This window comes from Mesocricetus auratus, unplaced genomic scaffold, assembly GCF_017639785.1.
Source record: "Mesocricetus auratus isolate SY011 unplaced genomic scaffold, BCM_Maur_2.0 Super-Scaffold_4256, whole genome shotgun sequence".
In the NCBI taxonomy this organism is placed as follows: Eukaryota; Metazoa; Chordata; class Mammalia; order Rodentia; family Cricetidae; genus Mesocricetus; species Mesocricetus auratus.
The window spans coordinates 58,413,721-58,440,376 of NW_024429182.1; the positions used below are offsets into that span (position 1 = coordinate 58,413,721).

The 26,656-nt window shown below is 49.0% G+C and overlaps 1 protein-coding gene across 1 annotated transcript; it reads right to left on the reverse strand.

Annotated features, from left to right (window-relative positions):
• Positions 1-1,131: 1,131 nt before the first annotated feature.
• Eps8l2 (EPS8 like 2) lies at positions 1,132-26,631 on the reverse strand. The gene is made up of 21 exons (XM_040751493.1): positions 26,459-26,631; positions 23,647-23,769; positions 23,493-23,548; positions 22,648-22,712; positions 8,990-9,151; positions 8,283-8,432; positions 8,132-8,211; positions 7,842-7,990; positions 7,695-7,765; positions 7,427-7,553; positions 7,190-7,278; positions 7,017-7,091; positions 6,649-6,797; positions 6,420-6,552; positions 5,989-6,101; positions 3,636-3,741; positions 2,947-3,066; positions 2,623-2,695; positions 2,361-2,541; positions 2,140-2,272; positions 1,132-1,989 (listed from the first exon to the last, which is right to left on the reverse strand). Exons 2-21 carry the CDS (start codon positions 23,688-23,690, stop codon positions 1,915-1,917), a joined length of 2,151 nt encoding a protein of 716 aa, XP_040607427.1. The 5' UTR covers positions 23,691-23,769; positions 26,459-26,631; the 3' UTR covers positions 1,132-1,914.
• Between the last annotated feature and the right edge of the window lie 25 nt (positions 26,632-26,656).

A 26,656-nucleotide genomic window follows, 5' to 3' on the forward strand; every position in this document is an offset into this window, starting at 1 on the left:
AGTTTTGGAGGAGAAGCCGGGCGTTGGTGGCGCACGCCTTTAATCCCAGCACTCGGGAGGCAGAGGCAGGCGGATCACTGTGAGTTCGAGACCAGCCTGGTCTACCAAGCGAGTTCCAGGACAGCCTCCAAAGCCACAGGGAAACCCTGTCTCAAAAAACCAAAAAAAAAAAAAAAACCAAAAAAAAAAAAAAAGTTTTGGAGGAGAGGTGCCTCAGGGCTGGGGAAGTAGGGTTAGCTGAGGAAGTAGATACAGGATCTGGAGACCCCCAAGGGTGGCACCAATCATCTTGAAGGCAAGACTGTTGGGAAGCCTGGTCATGGGCTTGTCTGAGCTGAGAGGTTGGAGCCTGTGAGACCTGGGGCCAACCCTGGCTGGATGATAGACTCTTCAGCTCAGTCTCAGCACAGTGCACTGAGGCCTAACATGACCCTGGGTAGGGTTTGGTTCACCTGCAACATTGGAACACAGGACAGTCCCCACACCAGGTGCAAGGCATCCAGCAGTCACCCAAAGATGCATAATCAGCTGCCAGCAGATGGCACCAAAAGCCTGCTCCAAAGGCTGGTCCTTGACCACTCAGGCAGGTGCCCTAAAAGAGCAGACACCCAAACAGCTTGGTGTCCCCACTAACTTGCCAGTGGGGTCTTTCAGGCCCAAGTCCTCTTTTTGACGCCTCCCTTACCTTGGAGCAAAGTTCTCCAAATTGTGTCTCTACCCTCCCTCTGCCTCATGCTCCCGGGTCTGTTGGATGTGTTGGATTTTGCTTCTATTCAGAACTGGCTCCTTGAAAGCCAGCTGATTAGAAGGCTTTGGACCATCTAGAACCACCCCCCTGGAGTCTCCCTCAGAAATATCCTTAGGGCCGTTTTGGGTGGGTGTGGAGTTCAAAGGTGTCTCCTGGCACTGACCACAGCACCACCTACGGGTGGACTGAGCCCTGCTAGACAGGTCTTTGGAGGGCCATGGAGGCTTGGTGATATACACAAGGCATCCCAGCACAGAAGGCTGTGGCAGGGTGACTCAGAGTTCAAGGCCAATGTCCTTTCTCAGAAGAAGAGGAGCAGGAAGAGGAGGCAGTGTGAGGACTGCAGTCAGAGCACTGCTACTCCAAGAGACAGACACGTGAGCTGCTGGGAGACAACCGGTTTATTGACACAGCTGTGGGGTCTCTACTCCCATCTCTGGGTCTGAGGCTTCATCCAGAGCTGGGACACTCACCAGCCACCAGCACAAAGGCTGGTGGAAATAGCCTGAGACAGCTGTTGACCCAGGTTCCTTAGGTGGGATGGGACATCTGAAGTCAGTACCTATAAAGAATACGTCATACTCTACACCAGCAGGGCACCCAAGGCCTCCTGTCCTGGACCCCCTGACCAGGTGGTTCCTGGGGTGCTAGCAGTGTGAAGGGAGTGGGCGAGGTCATCCAGCTGGCCAGCTGGGAGTTCAGGCCCATCCTGCAGGTAGTGCACGGTGGATGCGGGGGCAGGAGAATGCTGAAGGGAACACAAGGGAGAGGTGTGGAGTTGGGCCCAGAGTCATATGGGACAGGAGCTCCAGTGTGCGCAGGGAAGGCTGGGAAAGAGGCCTTGCCCACCTGGAGAGTCCTGGGGCCTTGGCAGCAGGTTGAGGGGGGACTGGCACTGCCAGATATAGGTTTGGCTGAGGCTGGCCTTGGTTTGGAGAGGAGAGTATGGTTTGGGGCTGGGGTTGTGGTGGCAAAGGAGCCACTCGTAGATGTAGCTGGGCTCGTGCACAGGACCCTGCCTGGAGGCAGGTGAGCCAGCTACACCCAGCCCATCTGTGTCCTTGGTATAAAATAATACACATATAAAAATAATACTCCATGCATTAGGGTTGGGCCTGCTACAGATGCAGCCTCCCCTCTGCCTCTGGTGAAGTGTGCAGGCTGTTCTAGCTGTCCTCTGCCCTCTTCTGGTTCTTGGGATGAATCTTGTTCATAAGTTCCTCCAGCTCCGACCCACTCTGCTGTTTTTAGGAAAGAGATTTTGGACCTCAGTCGGGAGGTGGGGGGATAGGGTGTACAGGTCAGGGCTGTGCTGTTTCTGCTTTCCCAGGGACCCCAGGAGCAGGAGCATGTGCAGAACAAGGGATTCAGAAGAAGCAGGAGCTGCTCACCTCCAGGAAGGCCTTCTGAACCATGAGCTGGCTGTACACGCGACTGCCCTCTTCCCCGCACACCTTCTTCAGCTCCTCCTTGTTGAGGGAGAAGAGCTGGGGCCCAGTCAAGATCCCGAGGTTCTCCACGATCCTAGGGGCGGGTGGGTGTGAGGGCACGGTGGTTGCTGGTTGCGGTGGTATCCTGGCCCCGCCCCGCCGACTGTGCACACAGGGCTCACCTGCTGCTGAAGGCCTTGGCTTCCAGCCAGGCGCGCACTTCCTCGGGCCCTGACTGGTAGGTAAGCGGCAGGTGCACTGGCTGGCTGCGCTCCACGCGGAAGTGGCGCTGCGGCTGTCCCTTGTTGTGGGTGATCTTTTTTATGAGCTCCTCATTGACCTCGTCCATTTGTTGGATTAGCTCTGTGGGGCACACGCTCTCAGCCCCTCCAGTTCCTCACCTCTCCACAATCCCTGTACTTACCCCAAAATGGTTCTACTTACCTTCTTTGTTCCCTGCGAAAATTGGGGGCACTTTGTGGGTGGGGCTGGTAGGACCCCAGTATTTCTGTCCAGACTGCAAAGGGTGGGGAAGAAGTCAGGGATAAGGCGAGGGGCTATTAGGGCTTACCCAAGACCCCCGGTGTGTGGGCCAGCCCTTCCTTCCCTTGTGTCAGACCCCAGGAACACACAGCAGCCCTGGGCCCAGCTTGGGGGCAGCAGGTTTCCAGGGCTTGGGTTCAAATGTCACATTGAGACCAGCTGCACCCCTGACCTTAGGGGCTCTGACTGTATTGTAGACAGAATGGAGCTGTGGCAGGCGATCACCTGTTCCAAGGAGGCACCCATGTCCTCCAGCCGAGCCTCGGTCAGGATGTTGCAGGGCACGTAGCCAGCCTGGCCGCTGCGATTTCGAAGCTTCCACCACTGCCGGCCATCCTCCAGCACCTGCCAAGGTATCAACATGTCTGTGACACCCACCAACACCCTTGCACAGACCTCTAGAACTACCAGAGTCAGAGGCTGGGACCACTGCCCAAACCCTTTTACAGAGGGGCAGAGTCCTCCAGGTGTCTCCTCAAGCCCAGCTCTCCATCCTCTGGGCACCATCTTGGCCTAGTGGGCTACCTGGTGCCTGCCTGGCCTCCCCAGTCCTGGGGATTGGGTGCCTCTTAACCTGATTCTGAATGCAGCTCTTCCCTTATCCTGCTCCACTTTCTGTCCCTCAGTGGATGGCCTGGATTCAGGTTTGGCACAAAGAAGCTGGTCTAGGGTAGTTGTTCTGGGTGGGCATGAGTGACAAGACCCTGCTGGCTTCTACCGCAAGGCCACCCACCACTGTAGACCTTCCCGGGTTCCCCCAGACATCAGAAGGCAGGTCAGTGGCTCAGCCAGACTGTGGTGGGGGTCAGAGGTGCCCCTGTGGGCCCAGGTCAAGTACCCTGGGAAGATGGGTAGATTATAAGCTGGCCCCAGTACACACCCCACTTCCTCTGGAGAGTAGCCCAAGTCCTCACCTCCAGGATCTCATCCTTGAGCACCGACAGCTCATTGGCGTTGTGTGCTGTGAAGTCATAGAGGATCTTCACATACTTGGCCATGGATGGTGTCGGCTGGTAGCCCCTGCAGGACCAGAAGGGTTGAAGTCCAGGGCTGGACTGGGGTCTCTTCCGACTTTCCAGCTGCAGCTGCCTCTCACTCCGCTGCCCAGGTTGCAGTGGAGAGAGACTGTGCTCATCAGCTGGGAATGGAAACTGTGACACCCCAGCAGGCAGGAGGGGGCAGAACAGACTCCAAGAGGCTGGCACAGCTCAAACTGTCTCAGGGAGTCTCTTGCTCTGCTCCTCAGAGAGACTAGAGCCAGAGGTGTGCCTGGGAAGTGACAGGGTCATACTTTCCCAGCGGACTACAAGGCTAAAGGATATTTTCAGAGTCATAGCCCCTTAGAGGCAACTATGTGTCCTTTGGGAGCCCCCCTGCCCCCTGCATCCCTGGAGCAGGGGGTGAGCTCTGGCTATTGGTTTACCCCCGGAGTCAGGTCACATTCCTGGTTAGTGGGAACCCTGATACAGGGCAATGCCCTATTCAGGAGCACCAGAGAGGGAGGAGGAATGGGGGTTTAGGTGTGTGCCCTGTGTACTGACAGGCTGAGAATGATCCTTAAATGTGGTCCTAGTAAGGGACACTGGTACCAACTAAAGAAGGCCAAGGAAAGGGGCTTGCTTGCTGGAAATTCCTGTGTCTAACCCTTGAAAGGGAGCCCTAGGGTCACCAGGTGGATCCTGGATAGGAGTAAGAAGCAAAGGAGGAAGAAACAGGAGGGGCACCCCCATTTCTTGGGCTTGTGTTTTATTCACTGTGAGATGTAAGATGCACAGCAGGGAGGGAGCAACCTGGGACCCCCGATCTTGTCCCAGCAGCGCCACAGTGGCCAGTGCTTGGTAGAGCTGTTGACTGTCAGTACATTTGTTTCTTTCTTTCCCTTTTTGGTTCAGTAAGTTTCTAACCTTGATTTTAATTAATTTTTTGAGACACAGAGGATCACCATGCAGTCATTGGCTGCCTGGGACTCAAGAGTCCTACTACCTAGGTTCTTCTTCCTCTGAGTGCTGGGATTAAAGATGTGCACCATTATGCCTGGGCTTTATTTAAGGGATGAAAGGGTCTTGGAGTCTGAGCAGTTCTCTTGCCTCAGTTTCCCAAGTGCTAGGAAAAAAGCCATCACATCTGGCTTTTTTGCTATTTGTTTTTTGAAACAGGGTCTCATGAAGTAGCCTTGGCTGGCCTGGAGCTCACTATATAGACTCAGAAATCTACCTGCTTCTGCTTCCTGAGTGCTGGGACTAAAGGCATACACCAACACACCGGCCTCTATCCCTTTCTAACCTTGATTGTAATACAAGAAAGTATAAGGAGCTAGAGAGATGGCTCAGAGGTTAAGAGCATTAGGTGCTCTTTCAGAGGTCCTGAGTTCAATTCCCAGCAACCACATGGTGGCTCGCAAACATCTATAATGAGATCTGGTGCCCTCTTCTGGCATGCAGGCAGAACACTGTATACATAATAAGTAAATCTTTAAAAACAAAACAAAAGCCTGGCATTGGTGGCGCCAGCACTTGGGAGGCAGAGGCAGGCTGATCTCTGTGAGGTCGAGGCCAGCCTGGTCTACAGAACGAGTTCCAGAGCAGCCTCCAAAACGATACAGAGAAACCCCGTCTCGAAAAACCAACCAACCAAAACAAAACAAAAACAAAAATCCAAGGAAGTATACAAAGAACCGATGTGAATTAAGGTTGTAAAAGTAGTATATTTAACTTGCAAAGTTTTCTTCAATTGTATGTTACAAAGTAAGAATAAAATTGGTGGCTAACACAAAACAAGCTCAGTGGTAGTTTTGGAGACGTTTTGTTACATAATGCTTTGCCTGGGGTTTTTTATTTTTATTTTTAACCTTACAGATCTTTTGCTTATGTCATATGGTTTCCGATTTTGTGTTTTTACGGGATTTCTCTGAGTTGAGTGTGTGCATTTCTGTTCTGTATGTTTCTTCTTGTGCCTTTTCTTTTTTTCCTGCCTGGCTGTTTGCTTTGTCCTATTCTGGTTTGTTTGTGTTTGTTGTTGTTGCTGTTATGAGAGAGAGAGAAATAAAGGGTGTGGATTTGGGTGCAATGGGGAGGATCTGAGAGTAGTTAGGAGAGGGGAAACCATCATCAGAATATATTAAAATTATATATGTACATATATATATGTAAAGAATAAAACTGGATTATTTGGAAAATAGCTATTTTACATGAGAACAAGGCATTTGCCACACATGTGGTTCCAAGCACACTTGGCACGGGGTGTGGCTCTCACTCTGTAGGAACTTACCTGTTAGTATGTGGGGAGCTGCCTGGTGGTACAATGTCTTCTGGGGCTGAGGACTCAGAAGAGAGGCTGTGCTTTGGGGAGTTTCGTATGGATAGTCCACTCTTGTGGGTCAGCTGTGGGGAAAGCAGGGCGCCTGGGCTTGATGTGGGGTGCAGACTGGGCTAGAGGGACCATGATGAGTCTCAGGACAAGGGGCACAGGGGAGGAGCTTGATGAATGTGTTGTGACCTAACTGTGACCTAGGACAAAGGGTCAAATGCCTAGGTGAGCCAAGGTGGCTTGGCATTGCAGGTTGGGGTAGACTGTACTGTTTGCTTTAGGGGCCTTGAAGGCGTTAGTCCAGGTGGGCTGGGGAGGTGAGCTCTGGGAAGGGGTGGGCATGGATTATTTGGAAAGTAGGGCTGGGGCTGGGGCTGGGCTGGAGTTCTGACCTGGTCACCGGGTAGAGACGCTAGTCCCTCTACTTCCCAGGGAGCTTCCTGTAGGACATCCAGGGGTGGTTCCCAGCCATTGTGGAACTTGGGTATATAAAGTGGCACTTGTGGTTCCTGGGGCCACTCAGAGCTGTGGTTGGCAGTCCAGAAGGTCAGTCACATATCCTGCTGGGACCAACCCACCAGGGACCTCCATCTTAGTTCATATCTTGTCCCTTCACCATACCGAGGCCTCATCCAGGTCTCCCCCAGTGATTCCCACAGTGACATCTCTTTGGGGACCAAGTGGCCACGCAGGAAGCCCACAGCTTCAGTGGACAGCAAAGGGCTGGAGACAGAGCGTGCAATGTCTGGACCTCCACAGGTGTTGACAATCTGGACACATAGTGAATTTCAATGGGGGGGGCAGCCCACCAAACCCACCAGACCCAGCCTAGAACCCACCCACCACAGCTCTACAGGCTGACCCTTGTGGCCTTCTGGGATCCTAGACACAGCCTGAATATGCAAAGGTGGGCACTTGTTTCCTCTACCCCAAACCCATGGCGTGTTATTATGTTTTTCCTGATCCCACCCTGCCCCTGCCCTAGTCACCAGATCCAGAGGCCCGAAGAGAAAGTGCACTAGTTCAGCCGCGCTGGGGTTTTGGATATGCTTCTGCAGCTTTGCCTGGGGGCGGGAAGAACAAGCAGGTGACAGATGGCGTGCATGTGTGAGCCTGTGTGACACCCCACCCTCACTACCAGCATAGGGTGGGGCTGACTCACCAGCAGGTTGATGGCCAGCTTGGTTTTCTGGAAACAGTCAACAAATTCTCCTTCTGAGGGTGGCCGTGCGCGAAGCGTGAGGACACCCTCTAGCAAAATGTGGGAAATTATGAGCCTTGGAGCCCACTGAGTGGCTGATGGGTCCTGCCTGCTGTTGGATACTGTCACCATCTAGACTCAACTTGCCAGGTCTTGCCCCAGGGTTGTCCATCCCTTCCCTCTTATTCCTGTCAGTACCTGCTGGTCCCTTCCTGCTCTTCTTCTTCCCCTTCTTCCGCTGGTTCAATTGCTTGAAGGCCTCAGCTGCCTTCTGCAGCCGGGCCACAAACAATTCAATGTCATCCAGGGCACAATTGAGGATTTGCTGTGGTTAGAAGGGGGATCAGGGATCAGTCATTGTCATCTCCACCTGCTGTGGGGACACTTTGGCAACAGAATGAGCCAAGGCCAGTGCCAACAGAAAATAGGCAAGGATGGAAAGAATCTTAGAAAGCTGGCCACCCACCGTTTCCTTTTCTATTCTCTGAGCCAGCACAGCCCGTGGCTCCTCATCCTGGGATTCCCGACGTCGATAACCTGTAGGGGGACAGAGCAGCTGCTGAAGGGGTCTCCATAAACCCCAAGGGGGGCCGCCACCCACCCCTCAGCCTACCTGGCTCGCTGAACGGCACTGGCATTGGCAGGCCTACCCGGTTCTTGGCCTGAGGGGAATCTCCAGCCTGTCGCTGGAAGGGAATGGGGGCTGGGCTCTGGGGAGGAGGCAGGATAGACTGCCGCTGACGGATCTTCTCCTGGTGTCCCCTAGAGGGGAGAGGAAGGCTCAGCCTGGCCACGGTTCTCCTGCTGGGTGCCGCCACCTGCAGCCCTCACTATTGGGGCTACGGTGCCCCAAGCAGAAGGGCAAGACCCCTCCCTTTCCACACCCCCGGGGCAGGGCCTTACTTTAAGGTCTGTGGCCGCATCTTCTTCCCCAGCCGGTGGTCAGCCAGGGCACTCTCAATGTCCTCGTGTATCAGCTCCGCCTGGGGACACGGGTGTCAAGCCAGCCTGGCAAACTGGCATCATGCCCACCCCTGGCTGTCTGCCGCCTTACCTCCACCTCATCGCAGTGGAAGAAGTGAATGTCAGGCTTGCTCTGGTCTGAGTCCTGGCACACCAGCAGCAACACAGAGTGGTAGCGAAGCTGGTTTAGCACTGTCTGGCTATGCTGCACGGTGGGCAGTGGGAAGTTCTCCAGCTCCTCCTGTGGGAGGGTATATGACGGGTCAGCCATGCCTGACAGGCCGTGGGCGTGGATGTAGGCTGCCATCATGAGCATAGACAACACCATGTACACAGCTGAGAAACACGTGTGACACCCAGCAGTGGATAGATAGTTCTGGTCGTGGTGTGTGGAATGTTCCACAGGTAGGAACAGATGTGTAACTCACAGGTGCAAGACAGGAACACAGTTCAGACTGGGCCCATAGGCAGGGACACAGACACTAATGAGGATGCCTCAGAGCCTCTGGGGCACAGCCTCAAAGCCCCTGGGGCACAGCCATGTCTGGCTTGATACAGACAGCCAGGCTCTTGCAGAGAACAGTGCCCCTGGTTGCTCAGAAACCTAGCAGGTGCAGATTGAAGCCAGCCTAGGTTGCCAAAAGTATCCCAGAATCTCAGCTAGATCCATTTTTTCCCTACCCACCCTCAGCGTCATTCCCTTCCACAGACTAGCATGGCCACACACATCTGGGTGAGCTGACATCCGGCCCTGCCAATGCCCATCAACTCCCTGCATCTGCTGTTGCCAACTGGTACCTGAGATTCCACGTCCAGCAATCTCAGTGACTTGTCGTTCACCTGCAGCAGCACTTCCTGGGCCCAGACCTTCTCCTTGGAGCTCAGCTGTACCAGCTTCCGGATGGCATCATCCACTGTCGAGATAGCCTCGCTCTTGTCCATGATGAATGTGGCCAGGTGCTAAGGGGAGGGTCAGAGGTCACACTGCTGGGGACAGCTCTTCTGCTACTTAAACCCTGAGCACAAGGGAAGACCTCAGCCAACTAGGGATCTTGAGGGGTCACAGCTACACCTCAGGTGGGAGGAATTGCCCTTCTGCTCTGGTGTGTGTCTTTGTTGCTGGCTGCAGTCATGATTGCTGACTAAAATCCTCAAAAACTTTCAGACTGGAGAAGAGAGATGGCTCAGTGGTTAGAACAATGGCTGCTCTTCCGGAAAACCAGGGTTCCGTTCTCAGCACCCACATGGTTGCTTACAACCCTCTGTAAGATCCAGTTCCAGGGGCTCTGATGCCCTCTTCAGACCTCTACAGCCATGAGTCACACATGTGGTGTACAGACACATACATGCAGGTAAAACACCCGTACACATGAAAAAAAATTAAATCATTTTCCAGACTGGATATGGTGGTACACACTTTTAATCCCAGCACTCAGGAGGCAGAGGCAGGCAGATAGATCTCTGTAAGGTTAAGGCCAGACTGGTATACATAGCAAATGTCAGGCTACTCACAGTAAGACCCTGTCTCCAAAAATATACATAAACAAAAAACAAATGGCCAGACTATTGCATAACCTTGAAACACTCCTTTTGTGTCTCCCCATTCTTGACACCGTGGTGCAGGGACAGTGGCATTTAGGAGCCTCAGCCTTTACCCCACTGCCCTGGCCAGCCTCCCTTCCTTGACAGATGTCACCTTCCCTGCTGCTTTTGTTTTTATTTCTTCTGTCTTTTTGGTTGTGAGCCTAGCCTTTAATGGCTGAGCTATCCCTCCAGCCCTCTTCTGTCTTTTTGAGACAGGGTATAATTTATCCCAGGCTGGTCTCAAACTGAAACTTGCTATGTAGTTTAGGATGACATTGAACTCCTGATTCTCCTACCCCGATCTCCCAAGTATTGTGATTGTAGGTTTGTGCCACTGTCTCTGTATGAATCTCGAGGATCAAGCCCGTGGCTTTGTGCTTAACACACCGAGCCACACCCACAAGCCCCTTACCCCCCCCCCTTTTTTTAAAGAGAAGGTTCCTCTCTGTAGCCCAGGTTGGCCTGTAACTCACTATGTAGCCCAGGATGTCCTCAAATTTTCAGTAATGCTCTTATCTCAGCTTCATGAGTGCTGGGATTACAAGCCTGTGCCACTTCTCCTTGCTTTTGGCTAGTTTTCTTTAATTTTATTTTATGTATATGAGTTTTTGCCTGTATGTATGTATGTATGTATACCATATATGTATCTGGTATCAGAGGAGACCAGAAGAGAGTGGCAGAGCCCCTGGAGCTGGAGTTACAGGGAGTTGTGAGCTGCCTGATGAGAGTTATGGGAGCCAAACTTGGCCCTCTGTAAAAGCCATTTCTCCAGTCCCTGCTTAGTTTTCTTTATATACATAAGGCGTGGTGGTGCATGCCTTTAGTCCAGCACTTGGGAGGCAGAAGCAGGCAGATCTCTATGAGGTTGAGGCCAGCCTGGTCTACAGATCAAGTTTCAGGACAGCCAGGGCTACACAGGGAATCCATATTCCCCCTCGCCCTCCCAAAAAATCTAAAAAACAAAAAAGATAACACCCAACCAAGAAACCAAGTAAGGACAGGAGCACGAAGTCTATGGAAAAAATAAACAACTTTTTAGTTTTGTTATAGGCTTTTGAGACACAGTCTCACTGTTGAGATTACAAGTGTGTCCCACCACACTGGGTTATAAAAAACTTTATTTTTTATTATTTTATTTGCTTATTTGAGACAGAGTCTCATTTTTTGCCTTGACTAGCCTGTAACTCACAGAGATCCATCTGCCTCTGCCTCCCAAGTGCTGGAATGAAAGGTGTATACTACAATACCCAGATATTTAATTTAATTTAGTTTTGGAGACAGGGTGCCACTATGTAGCTCTGGCTTTCCTGGAATCAATTATATAGACCAGGCTAGCCTTGAACTCACAGAAACCTGCCTGCTTCTGCCTATGGAGCTCTGGGATTAAAGGTATGCACTACCATGCTAGGCCTTATTTTTAAAATTTTTTTTCAGCAGAATGAACGGAGCTTTGTTCAGAGAAAATGAGAAAAAAAAATCCTGGTTCTAAAGAAGAAATAATCTAGCCGGGCGGTGGTGGCGCACACCTCTAATCCCGGCACTCGGGAGGCAGAGGCAAGCGGATCTCTGTGAGTTCCAGGCCAGCCTGGTCTACAGGGCGAGTTCTAGGACAGCCTCCAAAAAATAATACAGAGAAACCCTGTCTTGAAAAACCAAAAAAAAAATCTTTTTTGTTGTTTTTGTTTTGACAGGGTGTTGCTATGTAGTACAGGCTGGCTTAACTCTTATCTTCCAAGTGCTGCTGGAATTACAGGCATGAGACACAACACACACACTGTATATATATATATATATATATATATATATATATGTTACAGACGTGATACAACACTATATACATGCATATATATGCACACATATATAATGTATGAGTGTGTCTTCACGTGTGAATTTGCACCAGTGCCTGATGCCCATGGATTTCAGAAGAGGGCATCTGATCTTCTGGAACTAGAACTAGGAATGATTGCCATCCACCATGTGAATACTGGGATTCAAACCCAGGTCCTCTATAAGAGCAAAGGCTCTTAACTCTAAGCCATCTCTCCAGTCCCTGATGTAACTTTTTAATTTTTTTTTTTTTTTTGGTTTTTCGAGACAGGGTTTCTCTGTATTGTTTTGGAGGCTATCGGTCCAGCCCAGCCTTGAACTCACAGAGATCCGCCTGCCTCTGCCTCCCGAGTGCTGGGATTAAAGGCATGCGCCACCACCGCCCGGCCCCCTGATGTAACTTTAAAAAATTATGTGTGTGAGTGTTTTTCTGCACATAAGTATGTGCACTGTGTGCATGCAGTGTCTGCTTGAAGAGTTCAGAGGAGGGCATCTGACCCTCCAGAGCTGGTTCTCAGTGTGGGTGCTGGGAATCAAACCTGAGTCCTTTCATTTATCTATTTTTTCTATTTGTTTCTTTTCTTTTCTTTTCTTTTCTTTTCTTTTTTTTTTTTTTTTGAGACAGGGTTTCTCTGTATTGTTTTGGAGGCTGTCCTGGAACTCGCTCTTTAGACCTGGCTGGCCTCGAACTCACAGAGATCCAACTGACTCTGCCTCCCAAGTGTTGGGATTAAAGGCGTGTGCCACCAATGCCCAGCCAGCAAATTGATACACACTCTCTTTCTTTCTTTCTTTCTTTCTTTCTTTCTTTCTTTCTTTCTTTCTTTCTTCCTTCCTTCCTTTCTTTCTACTATTATTTCAGGAATGAAGTGACTATTGACTTTTTCACCTGTTTTACTGGCCAACACTGAAAGTCTCTGTGAGCTACACTTGTGTGTTTAGACACAGGGTAGCAGGAGGTGCTCTCATCCTGCCACGCCTCTGCTGATGAATTGGTGACACCTTGGAGAGCATATATTTGCATCTTCCCCTCCCAAGTCTATTGAAGGTAACCTGCACAGATGCAAGACTCAGCTCAGGTTGGTGACTGCAGACAGGCTCAACAATGAGTAAGCAGAAACAGTGGATAGGAGAGAAGCCTTCCGTTGTTGTTGAAGCAGGATAAACACTGAAACAAAATGCCACACAACTAACCAAACAAAACATGCTGCTAGGTGATGAAACAAGACTCAGGAAACACCAGAAGATTGAAATCACAGAGTCCATTGACCTCAGGAGAATGACAGTAGAAATCATGACAGAAACTTTGGCAGGGTGTGGTGGCATGATGCTGTAATTTCAACCCTTGGGAGGTACGAGACAGAAGAACCAGGGGTCAAGGCCTGCTTCATCGACATAGTCTTCAAGGCTAGCTGGTCTCAAGACAAATAAAACTGAGCTGGGCATGGTGATAGATTCTAGTAATCCCAGCACTTGGGAAGTGGAAGCAGGGGAATCAGGAGTTCCAGGCCAGCCTAGCTACAGAGTGAAACCCTGCCTCAAAACACATGAATGCATAAATGCATGAATGACCTGTAATAAAATAACTTATGGGTAAAAAATGAAGTTACAACCAGGCAAATGGCAGTGGCTCACGCCTTTAATCCCCTTTCTCAGAAGGTTAGAGAGGGTGGTGGCTCGCTACGAATTCCAGGCCAGCCTGATTTATGAGTTGCAGGTCAGCCAGGGATACAAAGTATGACCTTGTCTTAAAAATAGAAAAGAAAAACAAGGAAGAAAGAAAAGAGAAAAACAAGACCAAAAATGAAGTCACAGAGAAAACGTAAAAAGATTAAAAAATACTTGGAGCCGAATTAAAAATTTACATATCACAATTTGTAAGATAAACTAATATTTCAGCAAAACTTTTAGCTTTCAATGAATATATTAGTTTTTTTAAGCACTTAAGATCAACTATCTAAGCTTTTACCTTAATAAGCTAGAAGAACCTGCTGGGTATGTGGTTTAGAATCTTGTCTAGCATGTACAAGGCCCTGGTTTCCATCACTAGCACTAAAACTGAACAAACAAAGCTAGCAAAGCAATAAAACAAGACCCAAAGTAGATAGAAGGAAGGAAATGAAGGACAAAAATCCAAAAACTAGTAAACAATCAACACAAAGTTAAAAACTTAATAAAGTCCAAAGCTAACGCCTCGGTAAGGGTTATTAGAGACAATACTGATGTCGGAGCAGGACATGGTGGGGGGTATATGCCTATAATCACAGCACTATGGGAGCAGAGGCAAGCAGGAGCAGGAGGTAACTGCAAATTCAAAGCCAGCCTGGTCTATGAAGCAAGTTCTAGACTAGCTGGGGATAACTTGAAAGACTCTGCTACAAAAACAACAATAGCAACAACCCCCTCTCCCCCCCAAAAAAACAAAAAGAAACAACTACAACAATAATTAAATAACAAAACAAAACAAATGAACAAACAAAGATACCCCAGATGATTTTCAAAAACCAAAAGAAAAGCAGGGACATTACTATAGATTGTACATACATGAGAATGAAACACCTATAAAAGAAAATTGGTGGCACAAGCCTTTGATCCCAGCACTCAGGAGGTATAGACAGATGGATCTCTTGAGGCTTGGTCTACAGTTCCAGAACAGACAAGGCTACACAGAGAAACCCTGTCTCGAAAAAGATCAAAACAAAACAAAAAACAAATTAAAAAAAACCCTAATGAAGGAAATCTTATGCCTAGAAGCCTCAGTGGTAAATCCTAATAAATATATAAGTAAGAGATGATACGCTGCACAAACTTTCAGAAAATAAAGGGAAACGATGACTCCCCACTGTCTTGGGTCAACACAATCCTGATATGCAAACCTGCTGTGGTTATCATATAGAAAGTTGAGATAAAGCTCTCTAAGGGACATTTGTTTGTTTGTTTGTTTGTTTTTTAATCTTCAGGGCTAGGAAAATAGCTCAGTGGTTATGAGCACTTACTGTTCTTGCAGAGATGCTGAGTCTAATTCCCAGCACCCACATCAGGCATCTTACAACTGCCTGGAACTCTAGCTTCAGGGAGCCAACGCCTCTCTGATTGCCTTGGGCACATACACAGACACACATATATACACATAAACGTTGTGGAATATTCCTGCACACTGTGTGAAAATGTGTTGCTGTGATTGGTCTAATAAAGAGCTGAACGGGCAATAGCTAGGCAAGAGGCATAGGCAGGACTAAGGCAGAGACAAAACTCTGGGAAGAAGATGCAATCACCAGCCAGAGAGGAAGCAGCATTGACAGTACAGAACGAAGGTAACAGAACCGCGTAAAAGAATGTAGATAAAGAATATGGGTTAAATTAACTCATAAAAACTAGTCAGGAACAAGCCTGGGCTAAGGCTGAGCGTTCATAATAATAAGTCTTTGTGTCATTTTTTTGTGAGCTGGTGGCCCAAAGAAAAATCTGTCTACACATAAATAATAAAAATTTTAGAAGTCTTCAATGAAATTTTAGCAAATCAGCCTGTGAACACATACAAAATATCTTTTTTATTTCTGCAGCACTGAATATGGAATCCAGGGTCTTATGTATGCTAGACAAGTAGTATACCACTGGATCATATACTTATACATTAAAAATTACCATTTATTTCAGGGCTGGACATGGTGGTTCACTCTCTTAATCTCAGCACTTAGGAGACAGAGGCAGGTAGATCTCTGAGCTCAAGGTCAGTCTTGCCTATATAGCAAGGTCAGGGCAGCCTGAGTCTATCTGAAAAAACAAAAATTTATTTTTTAAATTCATCTACCTGTCCATCTATTGGTTTATGTGTTTTCCTATGCATGTATGTGTGCTTGTTTATGTGTTTTCCTGTGCATGTATGTGTGCTTGCTTATGTGTTTTCCTGTGCATGTATGTGTGCTTGTTTATGTGTTTTCCTGTGCATGTATGTGTGCTTGTTTATGTGTTTTCCTGTGTGTGTGTTTGCCGTTCCTATGTGCCACATGCATGCAGCAGCCATGGAGGGCAGAAGAGGGCACTAGATCTCTTGGAACTGAATTTGCTAGTGCTTGTAAGCTGTCATGTGGGTGCTGGGAATTGAACCCAGGTCATCTACAAGAGCAGCAGTGCTCTTAACCACCGAGCCATCACTCTCAGCCCATTTTTATTATTATTATTATTTTTTTTTTTTGGTTTTTCGAGACAGGGTTTCTCTGTATTGTTTTGGAGGCTGTCCTGGAACTCTCTTGGTAGACCAGGCTGGCCTCGAACTCACAGAGATCCGCCTGCCTCTGCCTCCCAAGTGCAGGTTTTTTGTTTTTCTTAAGATTTATTATTTATTTATTATATATACAGTGTTTTGTCTGCGTGTATGCTTGTACACCAGAAGAGAGCACCGGATCTCATTACAGATGGCTGTGACACCATGTGGTTGCTGGGAATTGAATTCAGAACCTCTGGGGGAGCAGCCAGTGCTCTTAACCTCTGAGCCATCTCTCCAGCACCTCATTTTTAAAGATTTGGTTTTTGGGGGGGGGTTGAGACAGGGTTTCTCTGTGGCTTTGGAGGCTATCCTGGAACTAGCTCTTGTAGACCAGGCTGGTCTTGAATTCACAGAGATCTACCTGCCTCTACCTCCCAAGTGCTGGGATTACAGGCATATGCTACCACCTTCTGGCATATTTGCTTCATTTTTTGAGATAAGGTCTTTCTCTGTAGTCTAGGCTGGCCTGGAACTTGCTATGGAGACAGTTAGCCTTGCGTTTGTGGTAATCCTTCTGGGTCTGCCTCTGAGTGCTGGGTAATAATTGTGTGTCAGTACACCTGGAAGACATTGCAAATAAATGAATGTATCCCAGATATCAAAGTTTATTCAGCATTAAAAAAAATGAGTGTGGATCTTTACAGTTCCAACAGTGAACAAATCAAAATAACTTTAGAAAAAACATTTGACAGAATCCCCTTTATGATAAAGGAATGTCTCCAAAAGCATATGATAAATAAAATATGGAATAATTTTTCTTTAATTGGATGTAAGGAAGGGACATGTACTTTCTTTTTTTTTTTTTTGTTTTGTTTTGTTTTGTTTGTTTTACGAGACAGGGTTTCTCTGTATTGTTTTGGAGGCTGTCGGTCCAGCCTGGCCTCGAACTCACAGAGATCCACCTGCCTCTGCCTCCCGAGTGCTGGGATTAAAGGCATGTGCCACCACCGCCCAGCAGACATGTACTTCCTTACTTCAATCAACATTGTACTGGTTGTCTTAACCAGAGAATCCAAGAAACATAAATGACATAAAAATAAGAAATAAAGAATGGATTTTCATTCATTTAATTATCCATTTATTCATGAACGTATTTCTTGATTTATTTACTTCTTATTTATTTGCTTTTCTCAAGACGTCCTGGAACTAGCTCTGTAGACCAGGCTAGCCTCAAACTCACAGAGATCCACCTGTCTCTGCCACCTGAGTGCTGGGAGTAAAGGCGTGTGCCACCACAGCTGGATTTTTTCTTTAAATTTGTGTGCTGTGGAACAATCCTTTTCTATGCTGTGAATATGTATTACTCTCATTGCTCATAAAAAGCTGACAGGCAGGTAGCTGAGCAGGAAGTTAAGCGGGAAAGCCTAACTGAGGGCGGAGTGAGAGGAGATGCCAGCCAGCTGCTCAGGAAGCAATACATTCTAGAGGACAGGTAAAACCACAGGTCACTTGGCAATACATAGATTAATAGAAATGGGTTAATTTAAATGTGAGAGTTTGCTAGTAACAAGCTTGAGCTATCTGCCAAGCATTCGCAATTAACATAAGCCTCTGTGTGGTAATTTGGGAAGTGGCTGCCGCATGTTTGGGAACAGCTGGACAGGAAACATCCATTTGTGTGTGTGTGTGTGTGTGTGTGTGTGTGTGTGTGTGTGTGTATTGTATGCTTTTAATCCCAGCACTTGGGGGGCAGAGGCAGGCAGATCTCTGAGTTCAAAGCTAGCCTGATCTGCAGAGTGAGTTCCAGGACAGCAAGGACCACATAGAGAAACCCTGTCTCAAAAGACAAAAACAAGAAAGAAAGAAAGAAAGGAAGGAAGGAAGGAAGGAAGGAAGGAAGAAAAGCCAGGCGTTGGTGGCGCACACCTTTAATCCCAGCACTCGAGGCAGAGGCAGACTGATCTCTGTTAGTTTGAGGCCAGCCTGGTCTACAGAGCGAGTTCCAGGACAGCCTCCAAAACAATACAGAGAAACCCTGTCTCGAAAAACAAAAAACAAAAAACAAAAAACAAAAAAAAAAAAACAAAAAAAGAAAGGAAGAAAGGAAGGAAGGAGAAAAAGAAAGTCTTGTCTACAAGGGAATCTAAATTCATCAAAGTCTCAGGACACTTGACAACTATACTAAAATTCCATTGTTTAGCTATATATAAGCAGCAGATAATCGGAATACAAACTTTCCATGTGTGGTATACATATCTTGTTTGTCACCACAGCTCTGTCCTTGGGCTTAAGAGCCTATTAGCACTCTTGGTAGTGAAAACCTAGTAATTTACCCAGGACTAGTAAAGTCATGGATCTTGGAGGAGAAACTACAGCTGCCACTTTATATTACATCAGCATAATCCCTAATTACATTCTAAATATTTGTCCTTATGCCCACAGATAAGTGTAGTCCTCACCCTTCAACAAGGAAAGTTCTCTTTGCAACAAAAGGAGACCATTACAGAAAACCACAGGCAATGAAAGCGCAGAGCTGTGGAGCTCAGCCCCAGTGAAATCTACAGAGCAACTCCCACACCTACAGCTCAGGGACCATGGCAGAAGAAAGGGTAGAGAGATTGTAAAAGAGACAGAGGATCAGGGAGTTGGCTGTGAGATTGCTAGGCATGTCAGAAGCTACACTCCTAAAGGCTCACCAACGCAACTGCCTAAGCATGAGCTGAACAAGGATGGGAACAGTTGCCATGCCAAAGTAGATGGTGGAAAACCCAGGAGACCTCAACCTCAGTCCTACACAAAGGACTACAGCGACTGAGGAATGCTGAGAATAGCAGAAATAGTCTTCCCCAGGGAAGAGCGCACCGATTGATTATCCAATACCAAACGGCCAGCCCTGAAAACATACAAGTAATATTGTACAGACTGAGCAGGTAGTATATTTAGGAACACATATGTATCTACACGTATATGCATATATGTAGCAACAGTTAATGAAAAAAGTGGTCCTGAATTTGAAAGAGAGCTAGAAGGGGTATATGAGAGAGTTTGGAGGAAGGAAGGGGAAGGGGGAAATGATGTAATTATATTGTAATTTCAAAAAAAAAGACCCAGAGCCATTGCTCAGTTGTTGAGAGTACTTTTTGTTCTTGTAGAGGACCCTAGTTCGGTTCCCAGCACTCAGGGCAGCTCACAACTGTCTGAAACTATAGTCCCAGGGAATTTGATGCCCTCCAATGGGTACCAGACATCCATGTACTGCATGTACATACATACAGGCAAAACACTCATAAATAAAAAATTAAAACAATAACAAAAGTAAAAAAACCCAAAAATTAATACATTTGTACCAGATGTGGTGGCACATGCTTTCAATCCCAGCACTAGGAGAGCTGAGGAAGGTGGATTTCTATAAAACCATCCTGGTCTGAATAGCAAGCTCCAGATCAATCAGGGTTATATAGTAAAGCCCTGTCCCAAACCAAACTAAAACAACAATAAAACCCCGCATGACGATTTATGTGGTGAAAATGTTATGAAAACCATTGCACTAGGGAAGCTTCTCTCAAAACCATTTGTAAGACAAAGAATAATTTAAAAGTAATGACATATACAATGAAAACCAGAAAACATTATTTAAAAAAAAACTAATCATTTTACACAATGGAGTACTACTTAACGGTAAGAAACAATGTCATCCTAAAATTCACAGGCAAATGGACAGAACTAGAAAAAAAAATCCTAAGTGAGGTAACCCGAAACCAGAAAGACATATACAGTATGTATTCACTCATAAGTGGATACCAGACATAAAGCAAAAAATACCCAGCCTATAATCAATAACCCTAGAGAAGCTTGAACCCTCTTCCAGAAACAGATGGAAGCAGATGCAGAAATCCACAACTAACCATTGGACCAAGCTCCTGGAGTACAATTGAAGTGAAGGAGGAGAGAAAATATGAACAAAGGAATCAAGACCATGATGGGGAAACCCACAGAATCAGCTGGCCAGAGCTAGTGAGAGATCACTGATGTAGGTCTGACAAATGGGGAAGGAACCTGCATAAGGCTGAACTAGAGACTCCCTTAATATAGGTGACAATGGTGTGACTGGGACAATATATGAGGCCACTAGCAGTGGGTCCAAGATCTAACACTAATGCACAAACTGACTTAGTGGAGCCCATTCTATATGGAGAGATACCTTGCCCAGCCTAGACACAGGGGTGTGGGGATGGAGAGGTGCCTTGGTCCTGCCTCAACTAGATGATGGAACAGACTTAGTAGACTTCCTATCGGAGACCATACCCTCTCTATGGAACAGCTGGGAGGAGGGGAGAGTGGAGGGAGTGGGAGGATAGGAGGGAGGGGGAACTAGAATTGGAATGTAAAAAGTAAATTAATTTAAAAAAAAGAGAAAAAAAACTAAACATGGAGCATGCCTTTAATCCCAGTACTCAAAGGCAGAAGCAGGCAGATCTCTGAGTTCAAGGCCAGCCTGGTCTACAGAGGGAGCTGCAGGATAGCCAGGGCTGCACAGAGAAACCATGCCTCAAAAAACAAAAACGAACAAACAAAAGATGCCAATTCTCCCTAAACTGATAATAGATTTGACTCAATGCCAATAAAATGCTAGCAATGTCCTTATTTATTTAAAGGCAGGGTCTCAAAAAATAAAATAAATCTGATCATGAGCCTAGATGCATAAGGCTACCCTACCATGAAAACACAGGAGAAATTCTTGTTAGGCAACAACTCCTTGGAGGTTAAAAAATAACCAGGAAGGAAAAATGGGCATATGACTAGATGTCTTCCAAATCAAATATGTCTGCTCATCAAAAGACAATGATACAAATTGCCTAATACAGGAAGCTTTTCTGTTTTGTTTTTCTGTTTTTTGAGGCAGGGTCTCTGTATGTAAGACTGGCTGTCCTGGAAAACTCTGTGTAGATCAGGCTGGTCTTGAACTCACAGAAATCCTGCTGCCTCTGTCTCTGCCTCCCAAGTGCTGGGATTAAAGGTGTATGCCACTGTGCCCAACATAGAAGAAACTATTTATAATCTACTTGTCTAGCCATATGGACAAAATACTTCTATAAAGCCAGTGCACCTCGGTATATCTGAAGCAGGGTAGTAGTGGGGGAAAGCCTGGATTGGGAGAGATGATTGGAAAGTCCTCCCATCCTTTGTATATGGTTTTTTTAAAATAAGCTCATGGATGCCGGGTGGTGGTGGCGCACACCTTTAATCCCAGCACTCGGGAGGCAGAGGCAGGCGGATCTCTGTGAGTTTGAGGCCGGGCTGGACCGACAGCCTCGAAAACAATACAGAGAAACCCTGTGTCGTAAAAAAAAAATAAAAATAAAAAGCTCATGGAGCAAGAAACAATGTAAACTACAGCATCTCCCTTACAGGACAATAGTTCAAGAAGACAAGTGTTGGGGATGCAAGATGGATCAGCACTTGCTACTTGCATCAGCGTTGCTAGGGAGTAGGGTAGGGTGGCTTTGAACACAAGAAGCCTAGGAGTGGTGGAACTGTTCTGTGTCCCACTATGAAAGCAACAGAACTGCACCCCACATTAATTTATTGTGTAAAAAGTCAAAAGATCCAGGTGGTGGTGGCACACACCTTTAACCCAGCACTCAGGAGGCAAAGGCAGGCAGATCTCTGTGAGTTCGAGACCAGCCTGGTCTACAAGAACAAGTTCCAGCACAGCCTCCAAAGCCACAGAGAAACCCTGTCTCGTCTGTCTCTGTCTCTGTCTCCCTGTGTGAGCCTCAGTCTTTTCATCAGAGAAGGGCAGAGAAACCTTAGTGATAGCCCTGCACCTCTGGCCTCCTAGCAGCAGGAAAGGTCCTAACAACAGCTGGCCAGAGTTAAGCAGTATGGACCGAAGTCCAGGAGCCAGGCTGGATGCCCCAGGTAGTACCTCACCAATGAGGACAAAGTTCTACTTCTGAGAAGGGTGGCACACTGTCTGCCAAGGAAGAGGCCAGAGGTGACCCATCTGTGCCTCCATGCCCTGTCCTTGGACACTGGAGTTGCCGTGGTCACCATGTCAAGGCCCATTGGTCCATATGGGTTATCAGAACCTTGCCCACCCAAGACAGCGAGTGAGGAGCCATGGGGATTCTTCATGGTTCTTGTGGTCCATTCTATAGAGAAGGGGGCAAGGTTCTGAGGACAGCAACCTGCCTCCTCTCTGGGGTTTGAGTCTTATGTGCAGTGAGGAGACGGGAGAGAGTCAGCAACACAGGGGACCATGCTGGCTACTGGGGGGGGGCTCTTCCTACTTCTCTGTCATTCTTCACCATTATCTTACAAGCTCAGCTAAGTCTATGGCTAGGAACCCAGCCAGCTCCCAGGCTGGGAAGGACATTTAAAAAAAAAGTTCTTGGATTCTCAGTGCAAATTAAAAGTGACTAGGAGAAGGGCCACTCAAGCTGGCAGCTGGTCAAAGGGCACAGGTTATGTCTAGACTCAGCAGTGCCATCCAAGCTCCCTGTAGCTCTCAATAAAGGGTGTCATTGTTCCAACATGTTCCTCCCAGTGCAGTTCCTTGTTTTAGGGCCAAGATGACAACTTCCTTCCATGGTCTTTTCTGAGCTACACAGTGACATGGGTGGTGTGGGCCATGGCCACCAACTTTCAGTGCAGGCTCCGGGTAGACCCCACTATGAACTCCCTTGGCCTTGAGGAAAACTGGTTCCCCACTGTGACTGGGTCCGAGACCAGCACGAGGCAGTCCTCTGCTCTCCCTTCCCACTTCTCCCCGAGTCTCAGCTTCTCTACCTGTCCCTGGAACAAAGAGAAGAGGGAGGAGTTTCCTGGTCCTCACCTGGACATGGTACTGTGACGTCTCATGCATGATGATGTTGGAGTTGGAGTACTTCTTCCTCTGCTCTGGATGGAGAGACAGATGTCAGAAAGGAGAATTGAGATGAGGGTGCGGCTCTCCGAACCCCCACAGCCATTAGGGAGGATTGCAGGCTGGAAAATAGCATGGAAGCTCCTGTGGGGACAAGAGGTATCCACAGGAGGCTCCTGGCTTGGCCCCTTGACAGCACCCACTGGTGACCTGTGGCTCCAGAGACAGAGTCTTATTCAGAGTATGTTGAGGGGGGCAGCCCCTCACTGATGGTTTGTTTGGGTGGGGGCAGGAAACTCAGGCTTATGTAATGGAGGCTACCCACTTCCCTAGGGAAGGGGTCCAGGCCAGGACTTTCCTATCCTTCAAGCTACCACTGGAACACGCCCACTCTCTGGAGCTCTTGCTTCCCAGGCCTCCAGCACCTAGCATCTAGCACCCAGCCTCTAGAGGCACAAAGGAGGGGCACGGCTGGGCAGAAGGACCCTGGTCCCCTGGAGCAGATACCTGGCAGCTGGGTCCCATCTGACCCCACCTACTCGATCGGGTTGCAGGGCTGCACAGAAGAATCAATATTAATGCTCCTTAAATTATTAGTAAAGGCCTCTCCCCTTACAGCACAGCAGAGAGCAGTCAGTGGCCAGGGAACTTTGCAAATAGACATCCAAAGTTCTCCGTGGATTAGGGTCCAAAGGCCTCCTCTGGGCACTTTGAACTACCCCAGGCTAGAGCTCAGCCTTGGGGCAAGCAGGGATGAAATCACCATGGTCCCCTTCATCTTCCTCAAGTCCATACCATCCTTAAACTTCACTCACCAAACAAGTCCTTTGCGCTCATCTTGGGCACACCGTCAGACCTGCCCAGGCTGCCGCTAGAGGGGGAGAGGCAGGTGAGGGCAAGGCTCAAGTCACCACCACCCCTCCCCCACCCCTGTGAGGGGAACTTGAGGGGAGGTAGGACAACACTTACTTGGCAGCTCCTGGGCAGCAGCTCATGGACCCTGACTGGCTCATGGTGTCCCCAGTGGTGGCCAGAGTCAAGGAGGACGGGCCTCAGTCTGGCTGAGTCTAGGGCCCAGCGCCTTGCTTCTGCCTAAGGACAGAGGAGCCCAGCTGACATTCTCCTGGCAGGCTATGTCTTGGTCTCCTCTCTTATTCCTGGTCCAGAGACTAGAACCTCAGTGTGTGGCCAGTCTCCTCAGGAGGTCCCCAGGAAGCAGAGGCCTCCAGATCCATGCTGCTGGTGGCAATGGAGACCCCATCTGGCCTCAGACCTTTGATTCTCTACAGGGATGCTCCTAGAAGCTATCAGGGAGGCTTTGAAGGAGGGACTGGGTGAGGAGTACTCTGAGGAAACAGGACAGCTCCCTCAAAAGCCCTGGGGAATGAGACAGGTCAGCAGTAGCGGGTAAAGCTGGAGACCGAGGAGGACACAAAGTATAGAGGGACTCCAATATTCCTTCCCTACCCCCAGGCTGCACTCCAAGGGACCTCTACACAGACATGTGGACATGCCCACAGGGGCCAGCTCCTCTAGATCCAGCAAGGAGACCAGCTCTCTCTTGGGAGACCCTGCAGAGGGTGGGTGGTTGTGGGGCAGAAGTTTTGGGGGTGGTTGGCCTTATCAGTACAAACCTAGGTGACCATATGTGAGGCCCCTCCATGAATAGACTTCCCAGCCCTGACCTCCTCCAGCTACATTTTAGGGAAATCAATTTTTTCTTATAGCCTAGACCTGGACCCTTCTCTGGTGGGCCAGCCTGACATCAAATGAGGGCTGGAGAGACCTTCAGTGATAGGCTGCCTTCATGCCCCTGGAAAGATAGGTAGACAGCATTTCTGACTGTCCTTTGGGGCTCTCCCTGAAATCTTGTGTCTATGTACTGTCTACCTCTGGCTGATGTTATTAACAAGACCACCATCTCTCCTAACTTTAGCATTTGAGTATGCTAGGGTAAGTCATCAGCCAGGGTGCTGGTATGAAGGCTCAGATGTAGGCCTGTAATATTCTAGTGCTTTCTGGTTTGACCAGGTCTTGAGGGGTGGGCTCCCAGGAAGTAAGGCCTTAGCTATTACCTTGGCTAGCTCACCCCAGGTTCTGGCTTGTGAGAAGAGGCTAGGCCAGATTTCTAGGTCCACCTATCCATGGAGAATGTCCGGAATGCTCATGACCTCAGTAGGTGAGCCCTGGTGTTTGCTTAATGGGATTCCTGGCTAGCTCAGCCAAGGGCGCCAGGCACGTGGGGCCAGGAATCCACACACCAGGGCAAAACAAACTGCTAGGGACCCAGGCCTGAAGGCACACAGACTCTGAACAGGCTTCGACATGCAACCCTGCCCTTGGGGAAATCTAGGCCAGGACCTTAGGCCTAGGTAGGAGGGATGACACCGGGGCCACCTCTAGCCTGCAAAAGGCTCACTCCCAGCAGGAATCCACAGGATTCATTGCCGGTGAAGATGGACACCCAGGCTCAGGAGGTGATTTACTGCAGCCATTTTCCGGGTTGAAGGGAGGCCCAGCATGCTAGTGTTTGGTAGGTTCAGCAGTGGAAGGGGAGGAGGCCCTGGCAGGACCAGGAGGGCGGAAGAACTGGCTCCAAGTTCAAATTCCAGCTCTACATGGTGAGTGACCTTGGGGAGGGGTCAGCTTAATCACCTGGGTTCTTAGCTGTCCTCGTGGGAGCTGGGTGTGGCCCTGGGATGGGATGGGGGAGTCCCTTGGGTCCTGGCTGGGTCCTACTCTGGGAACAAAGTCCAGGGATCATGAGGTGGGAGCCGTAGAGGCTGAGATGTACTGGAAAGCTATTGGTGAGAGGGGATGGGTTCACCTGAAGAGACCCAGGCAGGCTGGGTGGGAGTGATGGGCCAACCAGTCCTGGATGACAGACAGGTCTAGCAGAGGTCTATGCACAGATAGGACCACATAGAGTCTAGGGTGGGAGGGGCCCCAGCAGTGTCCTGCCTCCCTCAACAGCCAAGGAAGGCTGCACAGGAGAGACAGTAGAGAGATGGGTCTGTGGACATGCCTTTCCCTTCACTGTCTGGGGACACCTTCATGTAAGTAGCACAGACTTATCAGTCCCAGGGACCATGGTCAACCAAGCTGTGGGTGTCAGTAGGCCTTTCCATTAGCTGATCTCCCAGCTTCTCCCAGCTCCACCGAGCCTCCACACCCCAACTTTGACCTGGAGACTGACCCAGCCTGATGTTTCTCTGGCTCTGGGCTTCTTTTGGGCTCAGACGGGTAGGAAAGGCCAACTTTCAGGTACTGGGTGGTATGCCCACGTCAGAGTCAGCCCCTGAAGGAGGTCCAGTCTGCTGGATGGAATGGCGGCCCTCCCTTCCTTACCACCTCTCTTGTCAACTGCCAGGTTCCCCTCATCCGCCCCAGGGCTGGGAGGGGGCCGGGACCGGGGCGAGTGAGTCACACACACCACTGGCTTAAAAATATCACTGAACACTGGCCGCCGCCCGCAGGACCGACGGGGCCTCAACTGAGCGGTTCTTGGGCTGAAAGTCCAAGGGAGGCTCAGGCCCAGCCTCTCTCCCAAGCTCCTATGCCCCACGCGCCACCCGCAGCCCTTAAACCTCGGTTTAGCTCTCCCCAGAGTACCCATGATCCAGATCATCCCAAATCTCACAATCGGGTGTCCTCAGCTCCGGTGCTGGTTGCCCTCCAAACTCAGCGTCCCACCCAGAGTCTCGGAGCAGAGATCCACATCCCATGACCACTCTGGGAAACTGAGTCCCCGATTGGCAAACTCCCTGGCTGAAGCGCTCACCTGTTCTCCGGCAGCCAGCGCCTGCTCTTGGCTAGTCCCCTAGGTCAGTCTGTCCGCCCGGCCGTCTGTCAGAGGCTCAGCGGCTGTGGAGCTCCCTCTCCCCGGACAGGCGGGACCTCTGCAGGGCCGGATAGGCCGGGGCGGGGCTGTGAGAGGAGGAACCTGAGCGACAGGTTACCGAGTCACCCGGGAGTGGGC

Bases quoted from the DNA above. Each gene is read 5' to 3' on its own strand.
- Eps8l2 (XM_040751493.1), bottom strand. From the start codon at position 23,690: ATGAGCCAGTCAGGGTCCATGAGCTGCTGCCCAGGAGCTGCCAA. The intron at 22,713-23,492 runs GTGAGTGAAGTT...CTCTCCATCCAG, and splicing joins GAGCGCAAAGGACTTGTTTG to AGCAGAGGAAGAAGTACTCC. The intron at 7,554-7,694 runs GTGGGTGGCCAG...TTCTAACCACAG, and splicing joins AGAGAATAGAAAAGGAAACG to CAAATCCTCAATTGTGCCCT.